At 30.6% G+C, this 26,869-nt stretch overlaps 1 protein-coding gene across 2 annotated transcripts in view; it reads left to right on the forward strand.

Moving 5' to 3' along the window:
• The window catches only part of LOC106692150 (protein PALS1), a gene marked incomplete at its 3' end in the record, with an annotated part of 447,466 nt that overhangs the window by 144,118 nt on the left and 276,479 nt on the right, over positions 1-26,869 (forward strand). For both annotated transcript variants that reach the window (XM_067045121.1, XM_067045122.1), the window contains 2 exon segments: positions 20,945-21,145; positions 21,954-22,204. In XM_067045121.1, the coding sequence (XP_066901222.1) occupies positions 20,945-21,145; positions 21,954-22,204 (452 nt within the window).

Raw genomic sequence — 26,869 nt, forward strand, 5'->3', positions numbered from 1 at the left:
CTTATAATACGTACCCTTTTTATTATCAGAATTCACATTCAAACCTTCTCTTATAATACGTACCCTTTTTATTATCAGAATTCACATTCAAACCTCTTATAATACGTACCCTTTTTTTTTATCCTGGCTCCAATACTATATAAGCTCCTTGATATGTTAAGATTCGGAATCCATGATTTGTTGGTTCGCAATTTCTTTATTCTGCATTGCATTCAGTTATTTTCGAAGAGGTGCATATACAAGAGCGAAACCTTGTATATGGAAGAATAAAGTACTTTGATTTTGAACTAGTGTTCTGTTAATGTCCAAAACGGTACAGCCAGGTAATGTTCATAATTTACTTTGGTAACCATTACTGTAGTACAAAAGTAGATAGTTAACCTCTTAGGAATCGGGGAATCCCAATTATGAAAAGCTTATGATGTAGGGGAAGACTTCAATTACGTGTATTAGGCGGTACGTTGAACAAAAAAGAGAAGAAAACATTGGAACTGAGGAGAGATGTAGCTTGCATGCAGATGAGGGTACCTAAGCATGTATCTGACTGCAGCTAAGGACCACTCTGGGTAATCCAGCATTCAAATGGCTCGTTCCCATCGAGTCGACCCACGTTCTGGATGTGTGTGGCTGTTGCTTCCTGTGTACCACGTGGAGTTACTCCTCACACTGTTGGTTTTATAAATTTATTCACTTACGTGATTGTTCTCAAAATAACTATATAAATAATATTATTAATATGTATTATTATTATATAAAAAATAATTAGAGAGAGTCTTGCCTTCCTCACCCGTTCCATCACATTTTTTCTTGTCTTGCCTTGAAAGTATTTATTAATAGCGAGTAGAGCAGTCTTAATATCAATTCACTCATATCGAAATACATTTTATAGTTAATTGCCAAAAATAAGAATCAGCATGGAGAGATTGGGTGAACTTTTATTCATAGAAACGTATCCCGAAGAAATTATTGTTGAAGGTGCTGTGGATCATTGGTAAATCCAGAGGAGGAGTGATTTAGAGAGTGCACACTTCTCTAAAGTTTATTTAATTTTTTTAAAAGTCTTATATTATATTTTCCTGATCAAGCAACAGGAATATATCGTAGTTTCGATGGCATGGGGCATTTCAAAAATAACTTTTTTTTTTCTCTGTTGTAAAATATTTGGGTTCAAATTCCACTTACTACTTTGTCAACAATGGTTTAGACTTCACGTGGAACAGTAGGATTCATGTCTTTAGTTGCAAAACATTGTGAAGCTAAATCAAATAAAGTTTATGTTATTAATTTGTTATATTAAATATGTGTATCTTTTCATTGCATATTTTTGTACATGTTATGATTTTTTATCATTGAAAAATAACATCCTTAGTCATGAGCGATGTATAATCTCTTTTCGGCTGCTCTGTCATATACTGTTGAAGTGAGATATACTGTCTTCGGTCTGGATGAACGTTCTGGTAGTTTAAGTCCTGTAATACCTCAGTTAAAGGAATATTGGTGAGTAATTAATTTTTTTGTATTAGTTATTTGAGTGAATAAGGGCTTCTTTGTTTTGGAATAATAATTTAATAATTACACCTACCTCTTTACCGTAATTATAGCTAGTTTTAACCAGTATTTTTGTACAATTTATTAGCCTAGTACCTGAGTATATTTATTAGTAACTAATTTCTAGTCCACCTATATATATACTTAAATTATTATCTTCGGTTTAACACAGCAATATTTAACGAAGAAATAATAATTGCATTATATATGGGGATAATTGATTTAACAAGTACCCTATAAAAATTCTATGATGAATGTTGAATTTATAGGTTTTCTAATACCAATATTCTATTTTTATTATCTTACTTTACTTTGGAGATATTTATGGTTTCTATCTTTATTTTATTCTGTTTGTAATGAAAATAATGGATATCGAAGGTAAATTTAACACATGTCCGAGGTCAGTTATTCGCCTATCTGCAACACACAAGCTTATGGTTACCAACTTTTCACTTTCTTTGTTTACAAAACATTTGCAGTTGTAGTATTTTGGATTAGTTGCAAAATGTAAACGTGTGGATCTCGCATAATAGAATAAAATTTCCAAATGTTTTGCTCGAGTGCTGTTTTCGTAGTCGCCTCTGTTGATCCTGTTCATATTTTTTAATTAAATAAAAACGATAATTTTAAATATATTTCTTGAAAATTGTCGTATTTTTCGTAACTTGGTAAAAATAAGAGTTACATTTTATGTAACTGAAATATTTTTTTCTTTAAATATTAATTTTCTGTATGCAATATGCAGCTGTCATAATTGTTTTATTATTTGAATTACTTCATTCATTCATCCCATTACTTCCACTGAACTTTCACTTCGGTTGAAAATTAACATGAATCATATTTTTCACCTTTTATTTTATATAAATTTTCTCATACATATTCATAAATTGAAGCATTGTACTAAAATATTCTAATGATAAAGTATCATGAGTTGTAGCGAAAAAAGTTTCATTGTCGTCACCCCGATGTCAGGTAAATACTAATTAAAACAATTCATAATATGCATACAGCAATTCAATTAATTAACCACAATTTTTTTTCGCTTCGAACAATTACCTTAATATGAATATATCTTCAAATTTTACAAGTAAACTGTTCTGCTTATCATTTATGAGTATAATACCCACATATTGCTGTCGGTTTTTTAAATGAATTTATAAATAAAATTACATATATAAAAAATAAGGAAAATCTACAATCATTATATTAACAATTCTTGAAATAAAGTTATCCTTACAATTTTTTACAACAGTTAAAACAAATCTTTATCTCAATTAGAAACTAAAAATATATCATATCCACTTTTACTAAATTAACTTCATTGACTTTCGTAGTATTGTTAGAGATAATTTAATCATTTTGGAGGCATTATTGAGATGATTAATCAAACTTTGAAGACTTAGTCATGCCTTGTACAATGCAACTCCATGGTTTATCGTTGAAGTGGAGTGACCTAAAAGGGCTGTTGCTGGGGAACGCCCTTCAACCCCAACGGCCCGTGAACAGGAAACGAAGCAGGTGGTGAACTTGTGCCCTCACTGTCATAACAGAACTACCCTGCTCGCCGTCCAATTTGTCTTAACATAATTAATTCAATTAGCATTAGTCATTTGACTATGTTCTGCTGTTTTTTTTCATCTGTTTTTTTAAACTTAATTAATCAAGAAGAAATCCATAACATTCTAATCGACACTGAAGAAAGAGAGAAAATCCTCTTAAAATCAAATAGAAATAGTGCAAAACATATTACAATAAGCTTAAAAAATAACTTACGTGATATGAAAAACTGTAGAGGTGGGAAACCTCATCCTTAAATTCCTGAAATGAACCATAGTGTAAAGAATCTAAAAATTTCAATAAACCACATGGTATATTTGTAATATACACCTTATATAACCCAATATATTATATATAATACGTCTTTGATGCTAAACGCTCTTTGACATGGTCTGTCATCTGAATAATAGTTGCAATAACTTTGATCGTCAACTAATAATCATCTGACGAATAACGAATTCATAGAACTTGGAAAAAAAAAACAGTAGATCAAAAACAGATGAACAGGCAAAATATACAATGAGTGCATAGTGTTATTTATAGAACACAAGAAACGAATGTGAAAGGTGATTGCTCGAAGAGGCGAGCGAATAAAATGATAAACGTTTTGTTAAGGGAGCAAAATAAATAAAACACAAAACAAAATTCAGGTAGATTTTTATTTTTTTGGTTTATTGCTCTTGATTACCTAACGCGAGTATATTTTTATAATGACATTTTTTAATAATGTGAATTGTTTTTGTTAACTTGTGTAAGAATCAGAGGTCAATTTGGAAATTCAGTTATATTGACCTGGAGCAAATGTGGCCCAAATCTCATCAATGACCTTTGACCTTTGGTAATTCCTCATTGGAAAACCAAAAAATTAACTTATTTAAGATATATAATGAATCAATCCTTAACCTTTTCGAAAAATTTTAGCCTTCATGTTTTAATTTATTCACTTTTTTTATTACAACGCACTTATCCATTTATAGTTCGCCTAAAAACCAATAGTAACTATAATAGTGTGTATAGCAAACGAATTGCTTTCGTATTTTTTTCCCTCAGATTGTGATGGCAAAATGGATTTTTTTGTAAAATCTCAAAAGCTACTTTATTTTGATTTATAAAAAAATACTTATTCCATTATATCTTTTTCAATCATATTAACCAGATATATTTTTCTGCATATTTCTCTGCAGGCAGGGAAATACACTAAATGTAGGAAACTAAATCATGATGAAATAAATATTATAAATGATTATTCGTCTTTATAAGAATATTTTTAAAATGCGCCCTTCAGTCTTCATTATCTGAAGTTGCCATCTTGATTTCAATCCTTCTATAAATATACTTAATCCAAAATAAAACAATAAAAATAGTCAGATTTCAAAAAGTTTTGACTTATTAAAATTTTGTAAATTAAAATTTTTTTTTCTTAACTGGAAATGCCTACAACTTGAAAACTTAGCTTAACCTTAGAGTAGGCTTCTTTTTCATGTTGAAATTAACACTTCCACAGTTAGTGAAATGTTTGCTACATCCAGTAAAAAGTATCCGAAGGATGATTTCACTGCGATCGACTCTCAACTTACCAGTTCGTATTACATCTGTTAGGATGCGGGCAAACAGGCCTCATCGTACTCATGATGAAGAAAAATAGTTATGTAAAATTTCAATATTTCATTATGTTGTAAGTTTAAAAATTCCCGTGTGGGGCTGTCCAACCATACCTGTGGTGCTTAAGTTTCTCTTAAGACTCATACCTCAGCGCTGCTGAAATCCCGTCTCGATTGGTCGTCACTCTCTCCATTCTTATGATCATTGCCTCTCCATAAAAAAACTGCCTTAGCGTGACATTATGTCAAGTTTATTGCAGTAAGTAGCCTCGTAACATTATGTCAAGTTTATTGCAGTAAGTAGCCTCGTGACATTATGTCAAGTTTATTGCAGTAAGTAGCCTACAGACCAGATATCACTTTTTTAACACCCTCAACAATTAAAATAAAATAAATAGCTCAGGAACCATTTGACGTACAGATATCTGCCAGTAATAAAAGTAAATGTGGTTTAATGTACAATAAAGTAGATTATCTTTGTATAGGTAGTAGTTTTTATGATATTTGCCTATAAATATAAATGTTGCATATGAAATTTTGTCCGAACAACTAGAAATCATTTTGTTTTAGCGAATATCATGAAACCTACTACTCCCACGAAGACAAGCATAATAAACTACTTTATAACACATTAAACTAGCTTTAATTTGAGTGCTAATATTCATCTGTACGTCTCATGGTTCTTGAGATATATATTTCCTACAGTAAATTCAGGTACTACTGATTTTTCGGTAGATTTTTTATGAAATGTTGCTTTTAAAAAAAGCATTCATGTATCTCGGAAATTATTGAATGTAACCAGATCTGTTGTAGCTTATATTTTTGTAAATTTACTCTACTTTATATGATCTCATTAGGTATTTTGGTGTTGTTGGTAGTTTTAACGATGTGAGGCTCCGAATGAAAAATTGTTTATTTTTTTTTTTATAAATTTTCTGTTTATAACCCCTGACTATATTTAACAGAATCGTCAATTTTGAGTAGTAATTATACATAGTAGTTTTCTTTAAATTAATCAAACATTGGGGTAAGATAGCCGACTTTTTTCTTTGTTCTATTACCTCATCAAGCTAAATACATTGTCCGCGTGGAGAGTTGTCTGTTAATGATTTAAATAACCTAGTTTATTACCGAGTTCTTCATCAAGAGTAAACCTTTAAAATAACGACAAATTAAAATTATTTAGGCCTATTTGTTAAATTTTAAATATCAAGAACCTGATACTGGTACACCTTCTTAGTACGTTTCTATTGTTTCTAAAAGTACATTAAAGTATTTAAGTAATAATTAACACATGTAATTATGATGTTATTATTGTGAAATTAGTAACAATGTTCGGATTGGACACTGTTGAGGACACGACTACACAAAGAGATGGATGGCTGGAGCGGACAGGTGACTACTGCCTCTAACAGGCTAATTAACTTAATATAATGCTACTCTCCTCTGGTCGGTCAGTATTGTACTGTTCCTTTTCATATTGGATGTCTGTACCACCGCTTATCGCTATTATATGAGTCTTCTAGGATGTGGCGATTCAAACTTATCACAATACTTTAGTGTAATATCTCACGCACTTACGAGATATTTAAAAAAAAAGACAATTCCTATGATAGCTATGATGTCAGTTATTTTGTAATTTATTTAATTGAAATTATTTGACTCTAATAAATAAGTTTTTGCTTATTTGTACCAGTTAATTATTAATTTATTTATTTTAAGTTATTTGGCACTACCCGCACCCTCAACCATATGTAATCCACGGGCAACTTATCATTATTAAAGTATTGATAGTGGTTGCCCTTATGTGGTAGATATGCAATAAATCTGGGTTTTAAAAAAATGGATTCTAAGTGTCTTAGGAGATTGTCTTTCGAAATTGAAAAAACCCTTGCCCCAATACACTTAGAATAAAGGGTAATAAAAAAATTTAAAAAAAAAAAAAACCGAGGACCTTTTTATTATTTTATTTTTATACCAGATCGGCCTGGTGGGCCTTACCTGGTTGATATAACTTATATTATATATATTTTTTTAACAGTTGATTATGAGGGGGTATAGTCATACAAATGACACCCCTAACTATATACAATGTTCTTATTAAAAGAAAAAATAATAATAATAAAATAAATAGATAAGAATAATGCTTCTTAATAAAAGAGGAAAGTAAAATTAATAACAAAAAATAATGATATTGGTACACTTAAATAAAACAAATAATTGTCTTCTAATAGTAAAAAGAAACAGACCTAGAACCTGAATATAATCTCACAAAAAATTAAAATAATAAAGAAACAACCTACCAATTAATAGATACAATTTAATAATATTACAATATAAACAAATAAAAAAAAAAAGATATCCTGTTGTTTAAAAAAAATTATTTATGAAATATAATTATTTTTATAAACATTAAACAATTTGCTTTACAAAAACATAAAATAATTCGATTTTTCACTTATTTAATAGTCAGACAGAAAGGAAATTTGAGGTTTGAACAACGAAAAAAAAAATAATAATCACCAACAGTAGATGGCCGAGTGGGTCGATATGTGCATATCGATAAGTGTCAAGTCTAATCTCATCCGAGATGGACTTCTTGTCATATCGAGCTGGCAGAAATTAGACAATGGGTGAGGGTCGCTTGAAAGGCGGTGCCCCAAAAAACCAGTTGGTGAGACGGTGTCGTGGATGAGAGCGAGACAGACGTCAGACAGCTCCAATGACTGCTAATATTGACTGCAGACTGCCTTAGTCTGTGTCCAGGCCCTAATCCTACTGCCGTCGGTACATACATGTACCACAACAAACTTCCTTGTGTCCCTTATTTTATTTAAAAACTTTAAAATACAATATAACTTAAACTTTAAAAACATAGAAATAAATTTATATTTAACAAAAATTAAAAAACAATTAGAAGGTAAAAAAAAATTAAATTAAAAAATAAAATAAACATTTGGGATTTAACAAATTAATTCAAATAAATTAAAAACTATACATCTCCTGAAACATTAAAGCTACTCATTTGAAAGCTTATTGAAATTCTGTACATTATGAAATAAAGAAAAATCGAAATCGGACCAGTGTTTGTAAAGATTTAGAATTCGTTTGGAAGTGTATCCGCGTGAAACTGTATCTTTTGGTTATGGTTGAAGCGAGATCGTCATCGCCATTTTAAGTTCTCTTGGATCAAAATATAATAAATAAATTATTGATATTCTGTTCTCTTTGCTTTATTTTTTTAATAAACTAGTCCTCTTCGAAAAAAATGATGAATTCATCGTTCAATAATATACAAAGATGAGATATAAACGTGAAGACTTTTGTACTGTAAAACTTACACTCCAGATATCTTTGAATTCATCAAGCCGCCTATCCCGAAATTGGAGCAAAGAAAATGATCGATATTGATCTAGATCTAAGATGTAAACGCTGTATATATCTATTTTTTAGGAGATTTCAGATTTTTTTTTAATAATTTATTTATAACTGTATACATATATACACATCAAGTAAATTTGCTGTAAGTGGTATTATGACATGATAAAAACACTTGGAGAATCTACCCATTGATAGAACTCCAAAAACATTTCTAAAGGAGAAGATCTCGAGGCCATCTTCTTTTCAGACGCCTAGGAGGATTATTAGGTAGTGAAGGAGAAGCCAGGTTGGATACGAGTTGGTTTGGTTGGTTGGGAAGTTTATTATGGAAGGATTGGTATCTGGTTCTGGCCAAATCGGCAACATAGGAGACATTGAGGTCCTGATGGATGATTTGATTTGTGACAAAGTAAGGAACATTAAGGATTTTACAAAGGATTTTGGACTGTAAGGATTGGATTCGAGAGGATTTAGATGGTGATTTCAGTTTTAAATATTGATTCAGGGAACGAGGAAGAGGACAAGATGACAATAAATTCCAAGATGGAGACGTATTTCTTTATTGTTTTATTTCTATAGTCCCTAATAATCTTTCATTTTTTTTTTATTAACTTTTATAAACTATGTTTATAAAATATAATATTCAATCCCACTTATCCATTTTTTTTAACATACTGAATATTATTTATTTTTAAAAAAATTCTAATTTCATCTATTTACAATCGATGTCTAAAAAAAATTCTATCCTCATTTTTATTAAATAGCATTTATAGAGCATTATAGGAGTATGTCGGGTGAATATTGTTTCCTTATTATTCAATTTAATAATTCGCACACTTCCCTAATATATGAAAAAATATTTGACTGCAGTCAAATCGATTCATTTTGCCTACTAAATTCACTAAATCCTAACAAGTTATGTTATTTATTTTATTAAGTAAAAAAAAATTAATCCATTACTAGTCACCTGTTTCAAACTAGTTGATAGTTGATCTCAAAAAAGTTGATTGATGGCGTGAAGAAATATTGTACTGGGAAAATCTCACTTTGGTTTTCCCTAATAACAGACCCAGCTATTGTACCATGAAAATAATCATGCCGTTTCACTTTTTACAAAATGTAAATAAGATTGCCTTTAGTTCAATTTTAAGCCTTCTTATGTTTTCTTCTCTGTTGGTTATAAGATAGGAGCCGTTTTAACGTTTTATTGAAAACTTGAAGAATGAAATAGATGGTTAAATGTCAAAATAATACAGGACAATGTATTAAAAAACTTAATAAATTTGAAAAGTATTTTTTCGTTTCTTCTTTTCTGTTGTTACATGTCAACTTGATAAAATTTCTTTATGTTTTGAGTTTTTATCACTTTTTTAATGTTATTCTGGAGAACATTCCATTTTTTTTTAAAGCTGAAAGGAACCCGAAACCTATCAAATCAATTTGGTTCATCGTTCCCATTCTGTTCAAATATTATTTATGTATTGATTATTTAGTATTAAAAAAAATATATTAAATAGACACTTAAAAAAGTAGTCGCCTGGAATTTGGATGGAGGGGATTTGGATTTTTATTAAATTCTTCTTGACAGAAAGAAAACTATTGATGGCTGTCATTAGTCCATGAGGATAGTAGCAATGAAGAGTGTAAACATAAACTAGCCCCACTTATAATTGCTCCTTTGGCATCTACCAGAAGACTTCTGTAGTATTAAAAAGTTCAGTTTAGTTCTGTAATCTGTTTAGTCTAGTTTAGAAAATCATTTAGCCGGCAATTGTTACTTTTCACCCGATACATTTCACATAGCTTTTCACCTGCTTACAATACAGATGTTCTCTTTCTACCAATACTTAGTAAATCTATATTCAAAGAATCAATTTTCCCGAAAAAGTTAAAATCGATAATTTTGGACTTAATACCTTTCTAAAGTAATTCAAGTGATTCAATTTCGCTATCTTTGTTTAATTTATAAAGCGTACATAAAAATATAACTAATCTAAAAATATAAACTAATGTAAATTATAGTCCAAGAGCACTAAGAAAAAAATGTTATTTTCTCGGCAAATTATTTTACCCCCACTTTGATTACTTTATGAAGATTACTTGTATTTATTAGCCAAGATTGATGGCTCTGCCAACCATAGTTATACAAAATAGCGGTTGTTTCGAAAAAAGAAAAATTAATTTATTATTTTTATATAAATTTTATATCTTTATATAAAATATTATATATTTTACGCTTTATATTATATTATACTACGCTTTATATCTTCAAAACTACATACAATACTAAAAAACCTCATATAACATTATTTGAAGTGGAGTAAATTCGCTAAAATATAAGTCCTAATATAGCTGATTACGTTTAGTAGATTCCTAGATACAGTTTTTAAAAAACATTGGTTTTAACGAAATAATGAAGAATCAGCGGTTAGTGAATTTATATTGGGAAAAGTTAGACGTACGGATAGATGTCAGCCTCCACTCAAATTAAAGCTATTTGAATGTAATAGTAAGAGTTGTCCCAGTAGAGCTGTTTACATTAAATAGTACCTGATGTACAATTCTTCAAAAAGTGACATTTTTTCTACAAAAAAAAAAAAAAAAAAATTTGTGAATTTATATTGACAAAAATCTTAAAAACATCTACTCCTATGAAGAGACTACGCAGAACTTAGAAACTAATACTCTTATGAAGAGACTACGCAGAACTTAGAAACTACTACTCTTATGACGAGATTACACAGAACATAGAGGCTATTACTCCTATGAAGAGACTACGCAGAACTTAGAAACTACTACTCTTATGAAGAGACTTCGCAGAACATAGAAGCTACCATACATATGAAGAGACTACGCAGAACTTAGAAACTACTACTCATATGACGAGATTACACAGAACATAGAAGCTACTAATCCTATGAAGAGACTACGCTAAACTTGGAAACTACTACTCTTATGAAGAGGCTACGCAGAACATAGAAGCTACCACACATATGAAGAGCCCTTCGCAGAACTTAGAAGCTACTACTCCTATGAAGAGACTACGCAGAACTTAGAAGCTACTACTCCTATGAAGAGACTAAGCATAACTTATAAACTACCACGCAGATGTCTATTACATCTCAATGGAGTAGTAGCAAGAGTAGCAATTTCCACGATGTCCAAAATTAATTCTCAAAATAAATTCTTCAAAATTTGCCTCTAAATGACATTTTATTTGTCCCTTGTACAGTATATGTGAAAATTGGATCTTTTTTTTTTTCTCAGATGATATAAAATTTTTCTTTATTTAAAAGTTTTAAAAAATGATTTTTTTTTTGTAACTTCTGAAACAGTCGTACAATTTTTATTCACCCTAACTATGGTTGGAAAATTCATCAATTTCTGTTAACTGTATATAGTTGCGATTAAAGTAATAAAGAATTGTAGTGATATAACTTTTTTTTTCCTACTTTAGAGCTCTTGGACTATTACCACCAAAGAAGTACTGCGAACCACTATCAATATGTGTCGATAAGTGTAGTGACTATCGTTGTATAATTAGATTAATGGTAGATTGGTTAAGGGAGCTTAATCCTTCCAAGAGGCAGTTAATGATCGTTAGGTAATTTTCATTTGGCGTTTCTGTAATGACCCCGATCTATTGCGGTTACAGTTGAGCGATAAAAAGGAACAGCACTAGTCGCCATAGCAGTCATTGCCTTCCGTATTGGATTTATTTCCTTATTTATTGCTTCATAAGTGGAATGCCTTATGCTAATTCTCTAACCTTCTACTTTTTTGTTTTACTTTATTAATTCATAGGAAGTCAGGGCTTCTTCATTTGATTTATTTTTTGTTTTTATACGAAAGGGGTTTTTGTAAAGCGCATTTAAATAACATTTTCAATTCAAATTTATATATTCTGAAGTTATTATCTTATTGCCTGAACTATTAGATGATTTCAAAGAAAGCAACAAATATCTCTATTTGCATTCGAAAACTTAACCTGTCGACATTTTGCCTATTAAGATCACCAGGACTAGATGGAGAACTGTCATTCATGAAGTTATATTAATTATAGACATTAAAGATTATAAACATAATCAGTGAGCGTCCTAAGAAAAGCTGAACAGGATGAAGTTTAAGGGTAAAAATGATTTCCCTTTCTATATAGTCTACAACTTATACCTTATCCATAACATGTGTTGAAGGGGCATATTTTTAACGTAGCTAACCCGCTTCAAAACGATGCTATGAAGGTTTGGTTGGGTTGTTGTCCGAAAGTTGAGTCAAATATGTCGAAAGACGAATGTTAAGAGTGAGGCATGGGTTGCTCGTAGTTGGACATGTGTTTAATTATCAAGCGTTGGAAGGTGTTTGTATTTCGATTTAGTAAGATGTTTTTCTATTTTTTTTTCTTTTAACAATATTATGCGATAGTTTTGTTGTTTTAATTACCACCTTGGTCAGGAGAGTATTGTAATCTGTTCAAATTTTCGATATGTCATTTTCAACGACTATATCCGTTTTATAGACTACATGCTAACAAAAAAAAATTGCCGTTGTTCTGTCTGCCGAGATTATTTCTTGAACTAATGGATCGCTTTTGATGCTTTTTTTCATTTAGAATTGTGTCCCCCGTTCACTGTTTAATATGCGGAAAACCTATTTTCCCTAAACTTTTGCTCCGAAACGGATATGTTGATTTTGATTAAACTTGTCATATCAATGTACACTCAAGTGATGTTTTAATATCATCTTGGTCTTACCTCACTGAAATATTTAGGCCGGGTCAAAATGCCGAATTTTATTTTTATTTGAAATAATTAACCTCACCTTGTTGTTCGTAGTAATGGACAATGGATAAGTATAAAATATGAAAGAAGTTTATAATCAACTAAAAGAAAAAAATAAACGTTTTCGTGTTTTTATAGTTGTTTTGATGATAGATATAACTTTTTGATTGAATGAAGGTAATAATAGTTTTTTTTTACCTTACCAATAAATAAATATTTGATAAAATTTTTCACCACCGTTAATAGTAAAGAAGTTGTTGAATTTGAAACGATCGATAATCTAAAAGTGGTTGGTGAAAAAGGCCATGCGCACATGGTACCAAACATTTTAAACAGTAATTTATGTAAAATATTATTTTTTATTTTGGTTAAAAATAAAATTTATTACCTGGAAAACCGTAAGGTTTGGAGAAATTTGTTATTTAAAAAAATGTAATAACAATTTTTTTTTTCTACCTCTACCCACAACTAGGTAAGTACTCTGAAGTAATAAAATAAATATTGAAAAAAAGAAAGGAGACTCAGAATCGCTACCTACCCTTGGCTCAATGCCTGAATACCAAGGCTTATCGCCTTGCTATGCTTCATAAACTCTTCTTCACTGGTAAAGAATAGTGACTTGGAACTTTGATCAATTTGACATATGCTGCTTTGCATGAATAATGGCCTAGGACACAAGAAAATCTATTTAGATTAGGCCGTAAAAAGGATTCATTTTTAACAAGTATGATCAATAACAAGGAACATTCTGTATGATCACTTCAGTAGGGGTATTCATGATCTTTAGTTTAACATGTTAAACGGAAAAACTTATGTTAAATGGAGAAATATTTCCTTCTTTCACCATGTTAAAACGATATAAGATAGTTGAGAGTTTGTTACTAGGTCTGTTAAATGGAGAATGACGTCACGCAACAAACTAAGCGACAAAGCTCGTCACCGTTTTGTTTGTTGTGTTAGGTTACTTGCTCGTATTTTGTGCTTTGATTGTGTTAATATTGTTTTGGATTTTTTTAGAACTAATAAAGCAATGAATAACAATAATAATAGTGTAATGACAGTTGTCAATTAGCTAATTTTGATTCTCTTCCCCACAAGTCAGAAGATCAACAAGACACTCAGTAGCCAAACTTTTACACAAGTTCCACTTTTCACTCACTTTAGGCGTGTTGTAATAAATTACTTTAATCAAAACTTAAAAGTAAACAGTAACATGAAGTTTTGGAAGGAAAGGTTATAAAGCAAGTTGCTCAGAAAATCCTCTAGGAGCCCTTATGCAGTTAACTTTTAACATGACTTGAAATTGGGCTGCTCACAATCCTATATTTATAACATTTTACATGTTAAAACATTTTACATTTAACACAACATCTTGAATACCCCTAGTAAAGAAAGTAACGGTATTCTACATTACTAACTTTGGAATGCGTCCAATTCTAAATAAATTTGATACTTTTTTTTTCAGATATTTCACTACTGACTAATGCTTCATTAATGTGTTTTCAAGTCAAATCTATTTAACAAATAATCCTTAATGAATTAATCAACGAAATTTCACACGTTTTTCTAACTTAATCAATATTGGATATTTGAGGATTCTATGCATTGCAGTATGTTACCTAATGTTTATTTATGAACACTTTGGAATAAATAAAAAGCTACGGGGGGGGGGGGATCCAATAACAGCCCACCTCCACAGCTGTTCCTGACGAGGGTGTGAGAAATGTCAACTGTCCCATGTAAGATGCTCCAGCCTTGGCTGGACAAAAAAGAAGGCCTGAAGCTGCGAGACATTACTTCTTCCTTGCCATTGTTTAGCAGCTTCTCGCTAGTTTATTGTTCTGCAGCCGTGGCAGAGTGCTCTATTGTAGCATTCCTAATCTTTACTCTCTCAATGATTAAATTTTGAAGGTTGATAGTGGAGACTTCTCAGCTTTTGAGCTCAATTTCAAAGATATGACAATAATTTTTAATTGTGACATAATTTACTAGCCCACTCTTAACTCTTTAAGAATCGTCCGCGTATTAAGATGTATTTCGTACAATCAATATGTACGCTATCCTGACAAGCACTTACTTCCTCTTACTTCCGAAGCCACCCAGGTCCACAGTCCTGAGATCCATAGGGTTCCCTAACTCCTGTGATCGATAAATTAAAAATAAAATAACAAATGAACAGAGAAATAAGATCAAATAAGCGTCATCAAATATTGGGTATCTTATCACAGATACTGATTTACTAAAAAAAACAAGATTGGTTAAGTAATCAATCATCAAGAAAAGTATCTTGTAAATATATTTAGTTATATAAAATAATTAGTTTTAAGCTAATACTTTAAAAGTGATATAGGACCGTAGCTCCCCGGGGGGCTTAGTGGGGCGGGTCTGGTGGGGAAGGATTGCCCCTTTTTTAGTTTTATGATCTCCTCTTGTGAGATTGTGACATTTCGTAATCGACCAACCTACTCGCTTTAATTTTCTGTTTGAGAAGTCAGATAAGTATGGCTACCATTGAGGGTTAAAACCAAAATCTCGAAATTATTATTAACATGTGATTATATGCATAATTGGTGAATCAATCTCCGAAACGTCAAATGAAATTACAAATATATTAAACAAAGTAAAGATACATCTAATCAGGAGGTATTCTTGTCATTGACTTTTCGTCCTATATATTTTTAAAGTTTATAACTTTTCAAATATTACATAATTAATTATTTTAATTTGTGTAATCCTTTTAATAAACCAAATTTGTTCTGATAATAATTTGAAGGAACCTATCTATTATCTGATGGACCCTAATCGAAACCATTAGAAATTTGCTTAAGAATATTGCCAATGCCCCAATAACTTGACTATAATGAGGTTAATTAAGTCATACGGAATTGACCTGTAGAGCTCCACTAAACCATCGATTTTTCCAGAAAATCCTCAATAAATGTAGAAGTAAGTTATACCATAGATCGCATCCTCATAGGTAGATAGATACACTTACATTATAACTACATCTACATAAATACACTACTTTCTCAGCTTCACATTTCTTGTAGTATCTGTTTAACTGAGATGAAATAGGTTTAAAATTAATGTAATTTAAATGTGTACAACATTTACAGTTTAGATTAAAATTGCACACTTGTGACTACACAACTTTCCTCCATTTTGGTTCCAATCGGACTGGCCGTTTTATTATTTATGATTTACTCACACAAAAACTCATAACAGACTTTTTAGACATTCATTTTTTTTTTCTTAATAATCTGAATAAAATCTAAAATTTAAAATTGATATAATTCGATTGTAAATTCCAATTTATAAGTCGCAGAGCTGCGGGGTAATTTGTTTTCATTCAAATAAAGAACATGAAAATCACGGTAAACTTGTCAGTATGAGATTATTGTGTTAAGCCATAGGTTTATTTTTTCTTCCTTACCTTTTATGATACTTAGATATTTTATTAGCTTTCATAGCTATAGTATAGCTGGAAATTGGTCAATGCTGAATATCTTTAAATTATTATTAATAATATTTATTAAATAAGTTAAACCTATTCAACTACTGTCTATTTATCAAAGTGATCTATCATGTAAAGTTATATAATAATTTTTATGATATAAAGACATAATGTTTTGACTTCGGTCTACGTAACGTCCTATGTTGTGTCTAACCTCGAACATGTTGAACCTGCATATTTTTGCCATCAGTTAGAGCCGGGATGTCCGGAGGCAGATGCAGACAGTAAATGATGGCCTGATGTGAATGGCTAATTGGCCGAGCAGAACACTATGATGTGAGTGGCCGCCTGCACTCGAGTGCTATTGTATACTGCACCTCGCTCGAGTGCCGTCACCCGGTCCTGTCACCGGCGCCCTTTGTCCATGTCCTCTCTATGTCCTGTCTCTACTCCATCTCCTGCCTCCTTTGCCCTATATATCTTTCGCATGGAATATAATTAATGATTAACCTCCTTAATTATTAGCGAGAATGCTTGCAAGGCTTACGGTCAAGTGATGGTAGGAAACGTGAGCTATTTTAAACATCTAGTTGTTTGGTTCTGTCTGCAAGAGTGGCAAATAATTCATGACTGATAGTGAAACTATAAAGTTGAGGTAGGGTAGTATTAAGCAGTCACCTTAGCAGCATTGAGTAAGAAGCCTCACTGCAAGGTGGAGCCAGAGGACAATTAATTTGGACTATTTATTAAAACTCAGGTCGAAACGTCGGCATAAAATAAATAAATATGGTTTTGTTTATTTATGTTGTTCTTTGCTGACCGCACCCCCCGACAAACTTCTCCAATCATTAATCTACGGTCAACTATCTACACCTTACAATTAATTTGGACATTTGGCCAAATAATTTTTAGATATTTACGTATATTTGTTGCAATTATTGTTATAAAATACAAATTTTAGACTTTTGTAAATAATGTTGAATATCTTTTTTGTATAAAATAATGCTTCAATATGCCTTATAAATTATTAAAATAGGTAATTCAGTGTTGGAGAAATTTTTTGTTACAGTTTTTGTAACTTCATAACTTATATTTTAATTATTAAAAAAACAAAATCAGGTATAAATTGAAATTGATTTTTTTGTGTGTTCTAACATATTGTATATTTTTTTTAATTCACGAAAATTGTTTAAGATTGCCTAGAAAAATATCCACATATTTATAAAATGGGACTTTTTCAAATTATAAATGTGCAATGTCTTGAAGTTTTCGGATAATTGTCGTTTATTCATCTTTTATTCGTGGACGTAATAAATAAGCACGGATTAAGTAATATAGCTAAGCCAATCTTTTATTTCTTATAGATTGTACTCCTGGACTTAAGTGAAAAATGTCTCGCCTCTCTTTGACTCTTTAATCACAATTACCATACTTGGTGTAGGTCCTGCAAAGTGGTTTTGTGCAGCCGTCCGAATTGTCCGGTCGAATCGTCCTTCTTTAGCTATTATCGTTAACTAGTGAAAAATTAAAAGAAAACTTTTTTTCAGGAAAATTAGAAGATTCACTAATATAACGAATCCACTGGCGTATTAGATATTTCTTAGATGGACCGTTTGGTTCAGAAAACACCACTAATGACCAATAGTCACGCCTTACAGACTCTGTTAACAAAACCTTAACGAAGGAGAACACATCGGTATACTCTTATTATATCTTGAAGAGTAACTCTATACTGTTCGGTATACTAAGCTTCATGATATATAACAATTTCCGTGCTTTCAATTTGCTGATTCCAGTCCATTATCTTGATTTTGTTTATTCATGATTTGTTTAAACTCTTAGATATTTATATATTATAAGATGCATTTAATTAATATAATAAAAAAACTCTTACAGGACCAATTCTGTCCCTCTTTTGGTCAGAGGTCCTCCACATCTGGCATCGCTTTGTCTTGTCCAGTTCCTCACATGTGCTACATGTCCTAGCTCGTTAAAATCCTTTCACGTTCTTCTGGTTGATCGATGTTACCGTATTTTTTGTTGACAATTCCTTTTACAGCAGGTCAATTCTAGTGCCCTTATCCCTCTATTTAAAAAAAGTGGTTGAAAAATATTCTTTTGATGTCGATTTGTTTTGTCGAAATGTAAGCAGTCAAGATATGTGCTATTATGCTGAAAATTATGAAGATTAATTATTGTTTACAATAAACCTCTTGTAATTGATATTGTTGATGAGATCGAGATTTAGTAAATTATTCATGGCGCAGTCGACTCAATTACTATCAACCGTTCATCGGTTTCAGAACAAAAAAAATGGACTTGAGAAATAACCACAGCTTTTTATTATTATTGTTCTTGTTTTATATTGAATCTATCTGTGTTTATAATTAATCAAACTAGGAAAAAATACTTTACTCGTGAGCTTAACGATTATAAGAGTGAACTTAAAGAGACTAAGGGTTGGAATGCAGGGAGAGTTGTCAGTGAAGTCTGTTGGACCAAAGACAAGTTGGATCGCTGCCCGTTTGGAGCTGCATTATCTCGTCTTGGAGAAGAGTGAATTTCTTGTGCCTTTATTGTAGTAACTTCGTTTTGTAGTCTAAGAGCTCTTGCAGAAAAACTTGACTTTTTTTTTGTACCCTTCATTAAAATAAAATTAGTACTTCATACATATATAATAGATGAAATTATATATACTTTACTCATTCTTCTTCCTTTGATTGCCTTATGGCATTATAAGGTGTTGATATGAGTCCAGCTAAGGTGTTTTAGTCTAGCTATAGCCTAAGGGTACGGAATTAAAGGAACGTGAAGGGACCGTTCCGCTGGAAAAATAGCTTTTTGGACTTGAAAAGCTTGACATAAAATACGGAATGTTTAATTTATTTTTAAAAAAGTATGTATTCCAGTATGAGAAAAAAATAGACATATGTCTCCTCAACGCTACAAGAATAAATAATGAAGGCCAATTGAATTATTTTTTGAAATATATTCTTATATACACGTTATATTCAATTTTAGTATTTTATTGTACTATTTTTATAAATTTATTATAAAATAACTAGTTATAATTTGCTATAAAAAGCCGCAAGAAAAATGTATTAACTGCTTTCCGATAAGCTTGGTTCATTGTCCGTTAACATGATGCATTCGAAAACAAACTGTTTCATCCCCCTGACCCTCTGAATTCTGCACAATACAGAGGAATAAAGTAAAATTTGTACTCGATTCTTAGTCTGTAAAGAAGAAAAAATCATATGTCTATAGGTACGAATCTAACGAATTGTTGCGGCAAGCCTAATAGTTCACTAAATTTGGTTAGAAACTAAATTCATGCAAAGCTATAAAATTATGTTTTCTGGCACAAATTGAAAAAAACTATGTTGACACTGATTTCTGTGTCAGTGCATTATGCGGGGAAAAAAAACATACAATGTTAGTGATTTTTTTTTAATTTAATTAAATTTAGGACATTAAATTCTGCGTGAAATGTCGATCAAATCATTCGATTGTAAAAAAACTAATTATTAGATCTCGGTGGTGGATTCCTTCAAAGCATGGCCCTTCTTTGATTCAATTTTATTGGCCTACAAGAGGATAATTACAAATAAACTGCAGACACTTGAATAATATTGGGCCTATTGATCTGATCTTTGACAACTCTAATCTAATATTAAAACGTAAGCCATTTTGTCTCAAATTATATATATAAATAATTGAACGTATAAATTTATATTAAAAAGAAGGTGGTCGGGGGTACGGTTAAAAGAGAATAAAAATAATTAGCAACTATTTATTTGCCGACATTTTGTCCCACTTTGGCGAGCTTCATCAGGGCTGAAAAGATAAAAAAAAAAACTAAAAAATATTTTGACATAGTAAGTTAATAATATATAAAGAGGTAAATTAAGGTTGGATTAAAAATTAGTGAAAAAAAAATTATTTATAAATGAAATGAAATAGTATTAATATAAAATAAACAATGATCTGAATATAAAAAAATAACCTTATAGTCTGCGGAATTTTTTATATTCTTATCATTGTTTATTTTATATTAATATTATTTTATTTCTTGTTTTCTTTCGTATATAATTTTTTTGTCTCCTATTTTACATAATTTTATCTCTACATTTTTGTATCTTATTATCTCACTATGTCAAAATATTTTTAGTTGTTTTTGTATATTTTTAGCCCTGATGAAACTCTACAAAGTAAGGCGAAACGTCAGTAAATAAATAGTTGTTAACCATTTTTGTTCTATTTTTACTGCATTTCTGACCATCTTCTTCATAACATTTTGTCTCAAGACTACGAATAAATGGTTAATATATTTAACGTAAAAAAACATTTTTACGACTATAGATAACAAAAATGGTGAAGCTCACCTAGTCAGGGACTCAGACTTTACTATTGACGACAGGTGAAGCAAACTAAAGTGGATAATATTGGCAGTAGCTGCGGGAAATCTACAAAGGGTTGCTGTTACAACAGACAAAATCATCTTCATATAATTTCTTTACAAATAAAAAATTTATTTCCACTTTACTATTGATATAAGCTGTAATGTGTATTCTACATTTATTTACCGTACTTTGTTCTACTTATCTATTTACGTTCTGTTGCAGCTGAACCAGGAAAATCCGCGAACGGAGAGCGACCTCAACGGGTTTATCGAGAACAGCCCTATTTACGTTACCTCTTACCCTCCGACCGGAGCAGCCGCTGCTCAGAAGGGTAAGTCTCCTCGAGGTCTCTCCAACGGCCACGCAGTTCAGGAAGAGCCGGAGACAAAGGAATTGGAGCTCAAGCAGCAGATACAGCAGGAGGTTAGCGTTTTATTTACTTACCTATCGATATTGTCCTATTGTTGTTAATTTGAAGGAATGTGTAAGGGTCATTAGTACAAATGATCCATCAACAAGGGAGAAAACAAAATCGGGTTCCCAGTAACAAGGGTTCGCAGCTTATTGTAAATCTTGAGTATGATTATGAATTACTCTAATAACAAACCAACTCTTTTCAATGAGGTATTTAGTTTGTGAAATAACATGCATAGTTAAGTTTAAAAAAAACTAAACCAAGTGGGGACAAGTGCGTTTACATAATTGATTTTATAAAAGTATTTTTTGTCATCTTACTGTAGAGGAAAACTGGACCAGAGCGTTCCCTTTCAATGCCCCGTAATAAGGCAAGAAGGACACTTGTTGTATGTTATTTTCCCACCTATTTGTGTTAGCTTAAGTTGGAACTGTTATCCATTTTTTAAATGATAAATTTATTAAATATTAAATTAACCTATGGATTGAGTAATAATATGCGCTATATTTTGGAATCAGTAAGGATTAAGGTAACGTCTGCACCTTCCCCTTTATCGGTTCATGATCTGTGGAAGAGTGGATGTGAACAATCGGGCAAGTAAGGACCAACTTCCGCCCCATTTTAGAGTGTTAATGTCGTATGTCTTTTAATGCAAATAAGAACATTCTGACCAAATCACCTCCTTGCACAACCGTTGGTCTAGTAACAGTACTTCATTAGAAAGTAGTGTACCGCTGACCCTTCATGGGTTGTAGCGGTACAATTTTTTTTTTTTTAATTTTATATTAAAATATAATATTTATTTTCTTTTATCAGGAAGTTTCAAAGCCAACACCAGTACTTCCTGCAGAACATCCGAAGGAAAAAACACCCCAGCACCAAGCAGCACAACCAGAGCAGCAGCCGGAGCAAGAACCACCGCAGGCTGCGGCTCAGCCTCAAGAAGGGGAGAGAAGAGTCAGTTCTCCGTTCGGAAGAAGGGAAGTGCTCATCGGTCAGGACCATGCACAGCAGGAGAAGGTGAAGACACAGGCACTCATAGAGCAGAAGCAGGATTGTATTACAAGGTACCTTATTATATTATACAATATTATTATCCTTAGCAATTTCTACAACCATGAAAACTATAGATAATGATACTCTAACCAACGACCGTAGGTGGATTCCTAGGGTTTAACTTGCATAATCATTACTTTATTTGCTGGTGGCAATATTTATTATTATTTAATTAATTGTTATTAGGGGTATACCACCTGTCCGCCTTGTTGCAGACCAACCCTTATTTTACAAATCATAAACCTATTCATTTAATTGTAATACTCGTTGCTCGAATTGTATAATGCAATTTACATGTATTCTGTAGCTTTGCGACTATTACTTTTTAATTCCACCTTATATATAAAATAGAATATTGCACGGTGATCATATGTAAAATAAAATAGTACATATTGATCACTAAAACCTTTATATAATTTAATTTGTAGGAAAAAAAAATTGTTTAATTATTAATTCTTCTTCCAATTTTTTTTTCTTATTCTTAGTTCGAAATCTTTTGTAGGCATATTAGTAACATATTTGTATAATTTAGCTGTCTAATTATTGATTTATTTTTGTTGCATATTACATGGTATATTAATGTATAAAAATCGAGACTTTCAAATATGACGTCATTCGAGACAAAGTACATATGTAACGTTTATAATTTTATCTTTACAATTCTAGTCTAATTGTAATTAAAATTAAGTCCTAAGAACGGCTTCATCACACTCTCCGTCTCCCTCCCTTTCCCTTCTTCTCACTCTCTATCAACAGAGGATTTAATCGGTAATTTATTATTTATTTATGCCATTGATAAAATTCTGAAAGCTTTAATAATTAATTTTTCTTTTGATATAACTTAGAAATGGACACGGGCTAGAGACTATATAGTACCTGCAGTACATTATTGACAGAGCTAGCTGACAGGTTTTATTATACAAATTTTATTCTATTGAACTTCATATCCATTCATTATTTTGAGAGGCTATAATAAACATATTATTTCATATAATACAGGTATATAGCTTTAAATATATAGCTCATCAATTTTACACGATCAACCACAACTAAAATTGAATAAAATGGTTTGGAATATTAAAGGCTGAGTAATTGGGATAACCATTTTTTTCAGGTATTTTCTGAAGAACAGAATCTAAGTAGGCTAATCAATGTAAGATTTTACCGCCTTATCGAGATAAATCATGGCTCAGTTGGGGCTGAACAAGCCTTAAAACCTTAAGGTCTTTAGTTTGGAATATTAACTTTTTTTTAACTGATTTTTGTTATATATCTATTCACAATTTTTGCCTGTTCGGTTTCTCTTATAGGTGTTAGGTGCGATTTGTATAAGTTACTACTTGTTAAATATAAATCAAAGTAATAATGTTAGTTACAATGATATAACTAGGGATGGGATTTGTATGTAATATAAAAGTGAAAATATGTGTTTTTATTATTTTTATATAAATATGTAATAAAGGGGGTGACGGTAGCAGCGTGGTAACGCGCCTGACTGCCAACCCAAAGGTTAGGAGTTCGAGTCCCCGGCCCTATCCGGGATTTTTTCAAACATATAATTATACAATACTCAGTCACAGCCTCATCACGGGTATTTGTGAGATCCGTTAGCCAATGGATGACACTCACAAAAATAGGCGTGGAAATGACGCACCCACCCAAGGAAAACAACGTCAGGAAACGTGCGATGTATTTCCTAAGTACATCGCGCGAGGCCTTGGACTGGACCTCCACGGTCTGTCGTGCCAATAATAATAAAATACTAATGTAATAAAACATAGAAATATTTAATATAAAATTCACATAATGAACTTCAACTCTAAAAGATCTGAAAATAAGCAAGATAGGTACCATTTACCATTTAAAAAAAAAAAAAAATAGAGTTTTCCATAATAAATCGTTGGCAATTGAATCTTAAAATCGAAAGCTATCATCCAAAAGATTGTTTCATCTCCACAGACATAATAAGTGCATATGGTTCTTGGCTGTACTTGGCTGTACCCTGCGAAAGGCAGCCCCTTCTCCCTAGGAGTTAAAAAAATAATAATTTAATAAAAAAATATTTTTTTTAAAAGTAAATACTAATGTTTAAATTAAAAAAATTTGATCCAATTTAAGTTAATAAAAATCTTTATTTTCTTATAAGTCCAACGTCCAATTCGACCATCCTCAAGGACAATCTTAAATACAAATATTAAAAGCACATCAATTTTAAAACCGTTTTGCCGGCTATTCTGCACAGGTCAGTTATTTCAATCAAAATTACCCGGAAAAAAGTATAATAGTGTATACTGATTATGAATAAAATTTTTAATGTTAGAACTTTTAATAAAACTTTTAATGTGAAGAATTGACAAAATACGTGGCTATAAACTTTGTATTTAAGATTGTCCTTGAGGATGGCCGAAATGTTGTTTCAAGAAAGGAAAAAGATAATAAATAAATCATGATTGTAATAACTAATAAAGTTCTACAACAATTATGTATAATTTTCTTAAAATTTTTGTTTCATCCGCTTTTTCCTAACTAGCTATCTCATAAAATGAGAAATATACACTAAAATATCGACATATAAGCAACAATATGTAATAAAAATGTTCTAACGGTAAAATATTTTAAGATAATACAATCAGTTTAAAATTATTTTAATTTTCACTAAATGTTTCTAGGATTCTATATATATAGAAGGTGTAGGAAAAACTTTAAAAACATAAAAATCCCATTTCCTCAATATAGCACATAAAAACTTGATATAATATAACAAGAGTTTTTATGAGAATAAATAATTATACTTAGAAACTCAGTGACTAAAATTAAACTTTGTTATTTTTGGTCTACTTATAGAAGAAAAAGAACAAATTAACTATTCTTCGATGATAGGAGCACGTTTTTAAAAAACATAATATAAATTATTTTACTTTTAAGTAATATAACCTTAGATAAAAAAGTGATATGACAAGAAAAAAGCGGAAAAAAAACTATTATATTTTCAAAAAATATATAACTATGATACTTATAATTTTGAAAAACCAAAAGAACAATATATTTCACGAATTATAAAATTGCAAATTACACAATTTAAAACCCTAATAAAAATATTTTTAAGTACTGTTTATTTACAGTATAACGTGTCGGTTAGGTGTATATACATTTTTTTTATTTGTCTTTGCATTGCCTTACATTTTTGTTACTTTAAGTGTTCGTTTTGTTAAATGTATTCATCTCTTTATTATCTACTGATGTTCAATTCATTACATGACGTAATCTTTTTAATTGATTAATTTGAAATAATATTGAGTTCTATCTGACTGGTGGTTTTTTAAAAGAATAACTAAAAATAATTCTACTTAGTAATTTTTATGTACTAGATCTTTTTGATGGAAAACAAAATTCTCTGAATAAATAGATATTTACTTGTATCTGAGAGGCTTAATATTTTGTTCTAGAATACTCTAATAATATTTATATGAACCCTTTTATGACTGTTATTCATGTTTTATTTTTCAGTATCATTGATTAATTAAAATTGCCTTATTTTATTTTCTTAAATACATATATGTTTTTTCACTTATTACTATAAGATTAAAAGAAGATAAGATCGGTAACTTTAATTAATTAATTCCATTGAAAAACAATTACGCTTATAAACAGTTTATATTCTAAAATGTAACCAAATAAATAACTAGTTAAATTATAGTAGTTGGCAGTTTAGTTTTAGGATAATAAGAACGTAAGGTAAGAAACTTATATTAAATCATGTTTGATCTTGGTAGTGAAAAAATTGAAATTTTGTCTAGTACGTGAATTTATTTTTTCTTACCTTTCTTGATATAAAATTTTCAATTTTAAATTGATTTTTTTAAAGATAAAATCTTGTTTCTCTGACGAGGGGAAAATCATTTGTGATTTGGAAAAATAATTGACTGCTATAATAAGGATTTCAAGATAACTATTGAAACTGTTACTGAATTGACCAAATTGAAACAAATGTCTTTGTAACTAACTATAAACTATAACTAAACTATAAACAAGCTATAAACAAAACTATAACTATAAACATTTTTTTTTTTCTTTTACGATATCTTTCAAATCTTTAAATTAAATAAAGGTGAACGCCTTCTGATGTCACCACAATGCGCAGGTTTACAATATTGGAAATTAAAAATCTAAATATAATGATAATATAATAGAAGAGAGGGAGATATAGTGGATATACTAGAGTGGATAGACTATTAGCCACTAATTAATTGATAGATTAGTTGTGGGGGCGTTAGTTAATGGGCTTCCTCAGCCTAATCGAACCATTAGGAGGACCTCAGCTTCACGTCCTGTCGCTCTATGATTGTTTTAATTACATTCTGTAATAACATTATTTATGCTAATAAAAATTACATTAATCACGTGTATTATGTATTATATTGTTCTATCGAAAGCCTTTTAGCATACTAACGTTGAAAACATCTTTTGTTGAATTATAAGTTCCTTATGATATTTGAATTTATTTTTTATTTTTTCATTTAATGTATAAAACTGAATAATTAAGATCAGAGTGAATTGAAAAGCAATAGAATAATTGTGACTTAAGTTTAAAATTCATATATATCTGTCTGTCAATTCTATTGACTATATTATACGTATACTACCGTTGCTTACATTTCTTTAATATTATATATATA

Source organism: Halyomorpha halys, unplaced genomic scaffold (assembly GCF_000696795.3).
Source record: "Halyomorpha halys isolate HHAL.00 unplaced genomic scaffold, Hhal_1.1 Scaffold456.1, whole genome shotgun sequence".
Classification (NCBI taxonomy): Eukaryota; Metazoa; Arthropoda; class Insecta; order Hemiptera; family Pentatomidae; genus Halyomorpha; species Halyomorpha halys.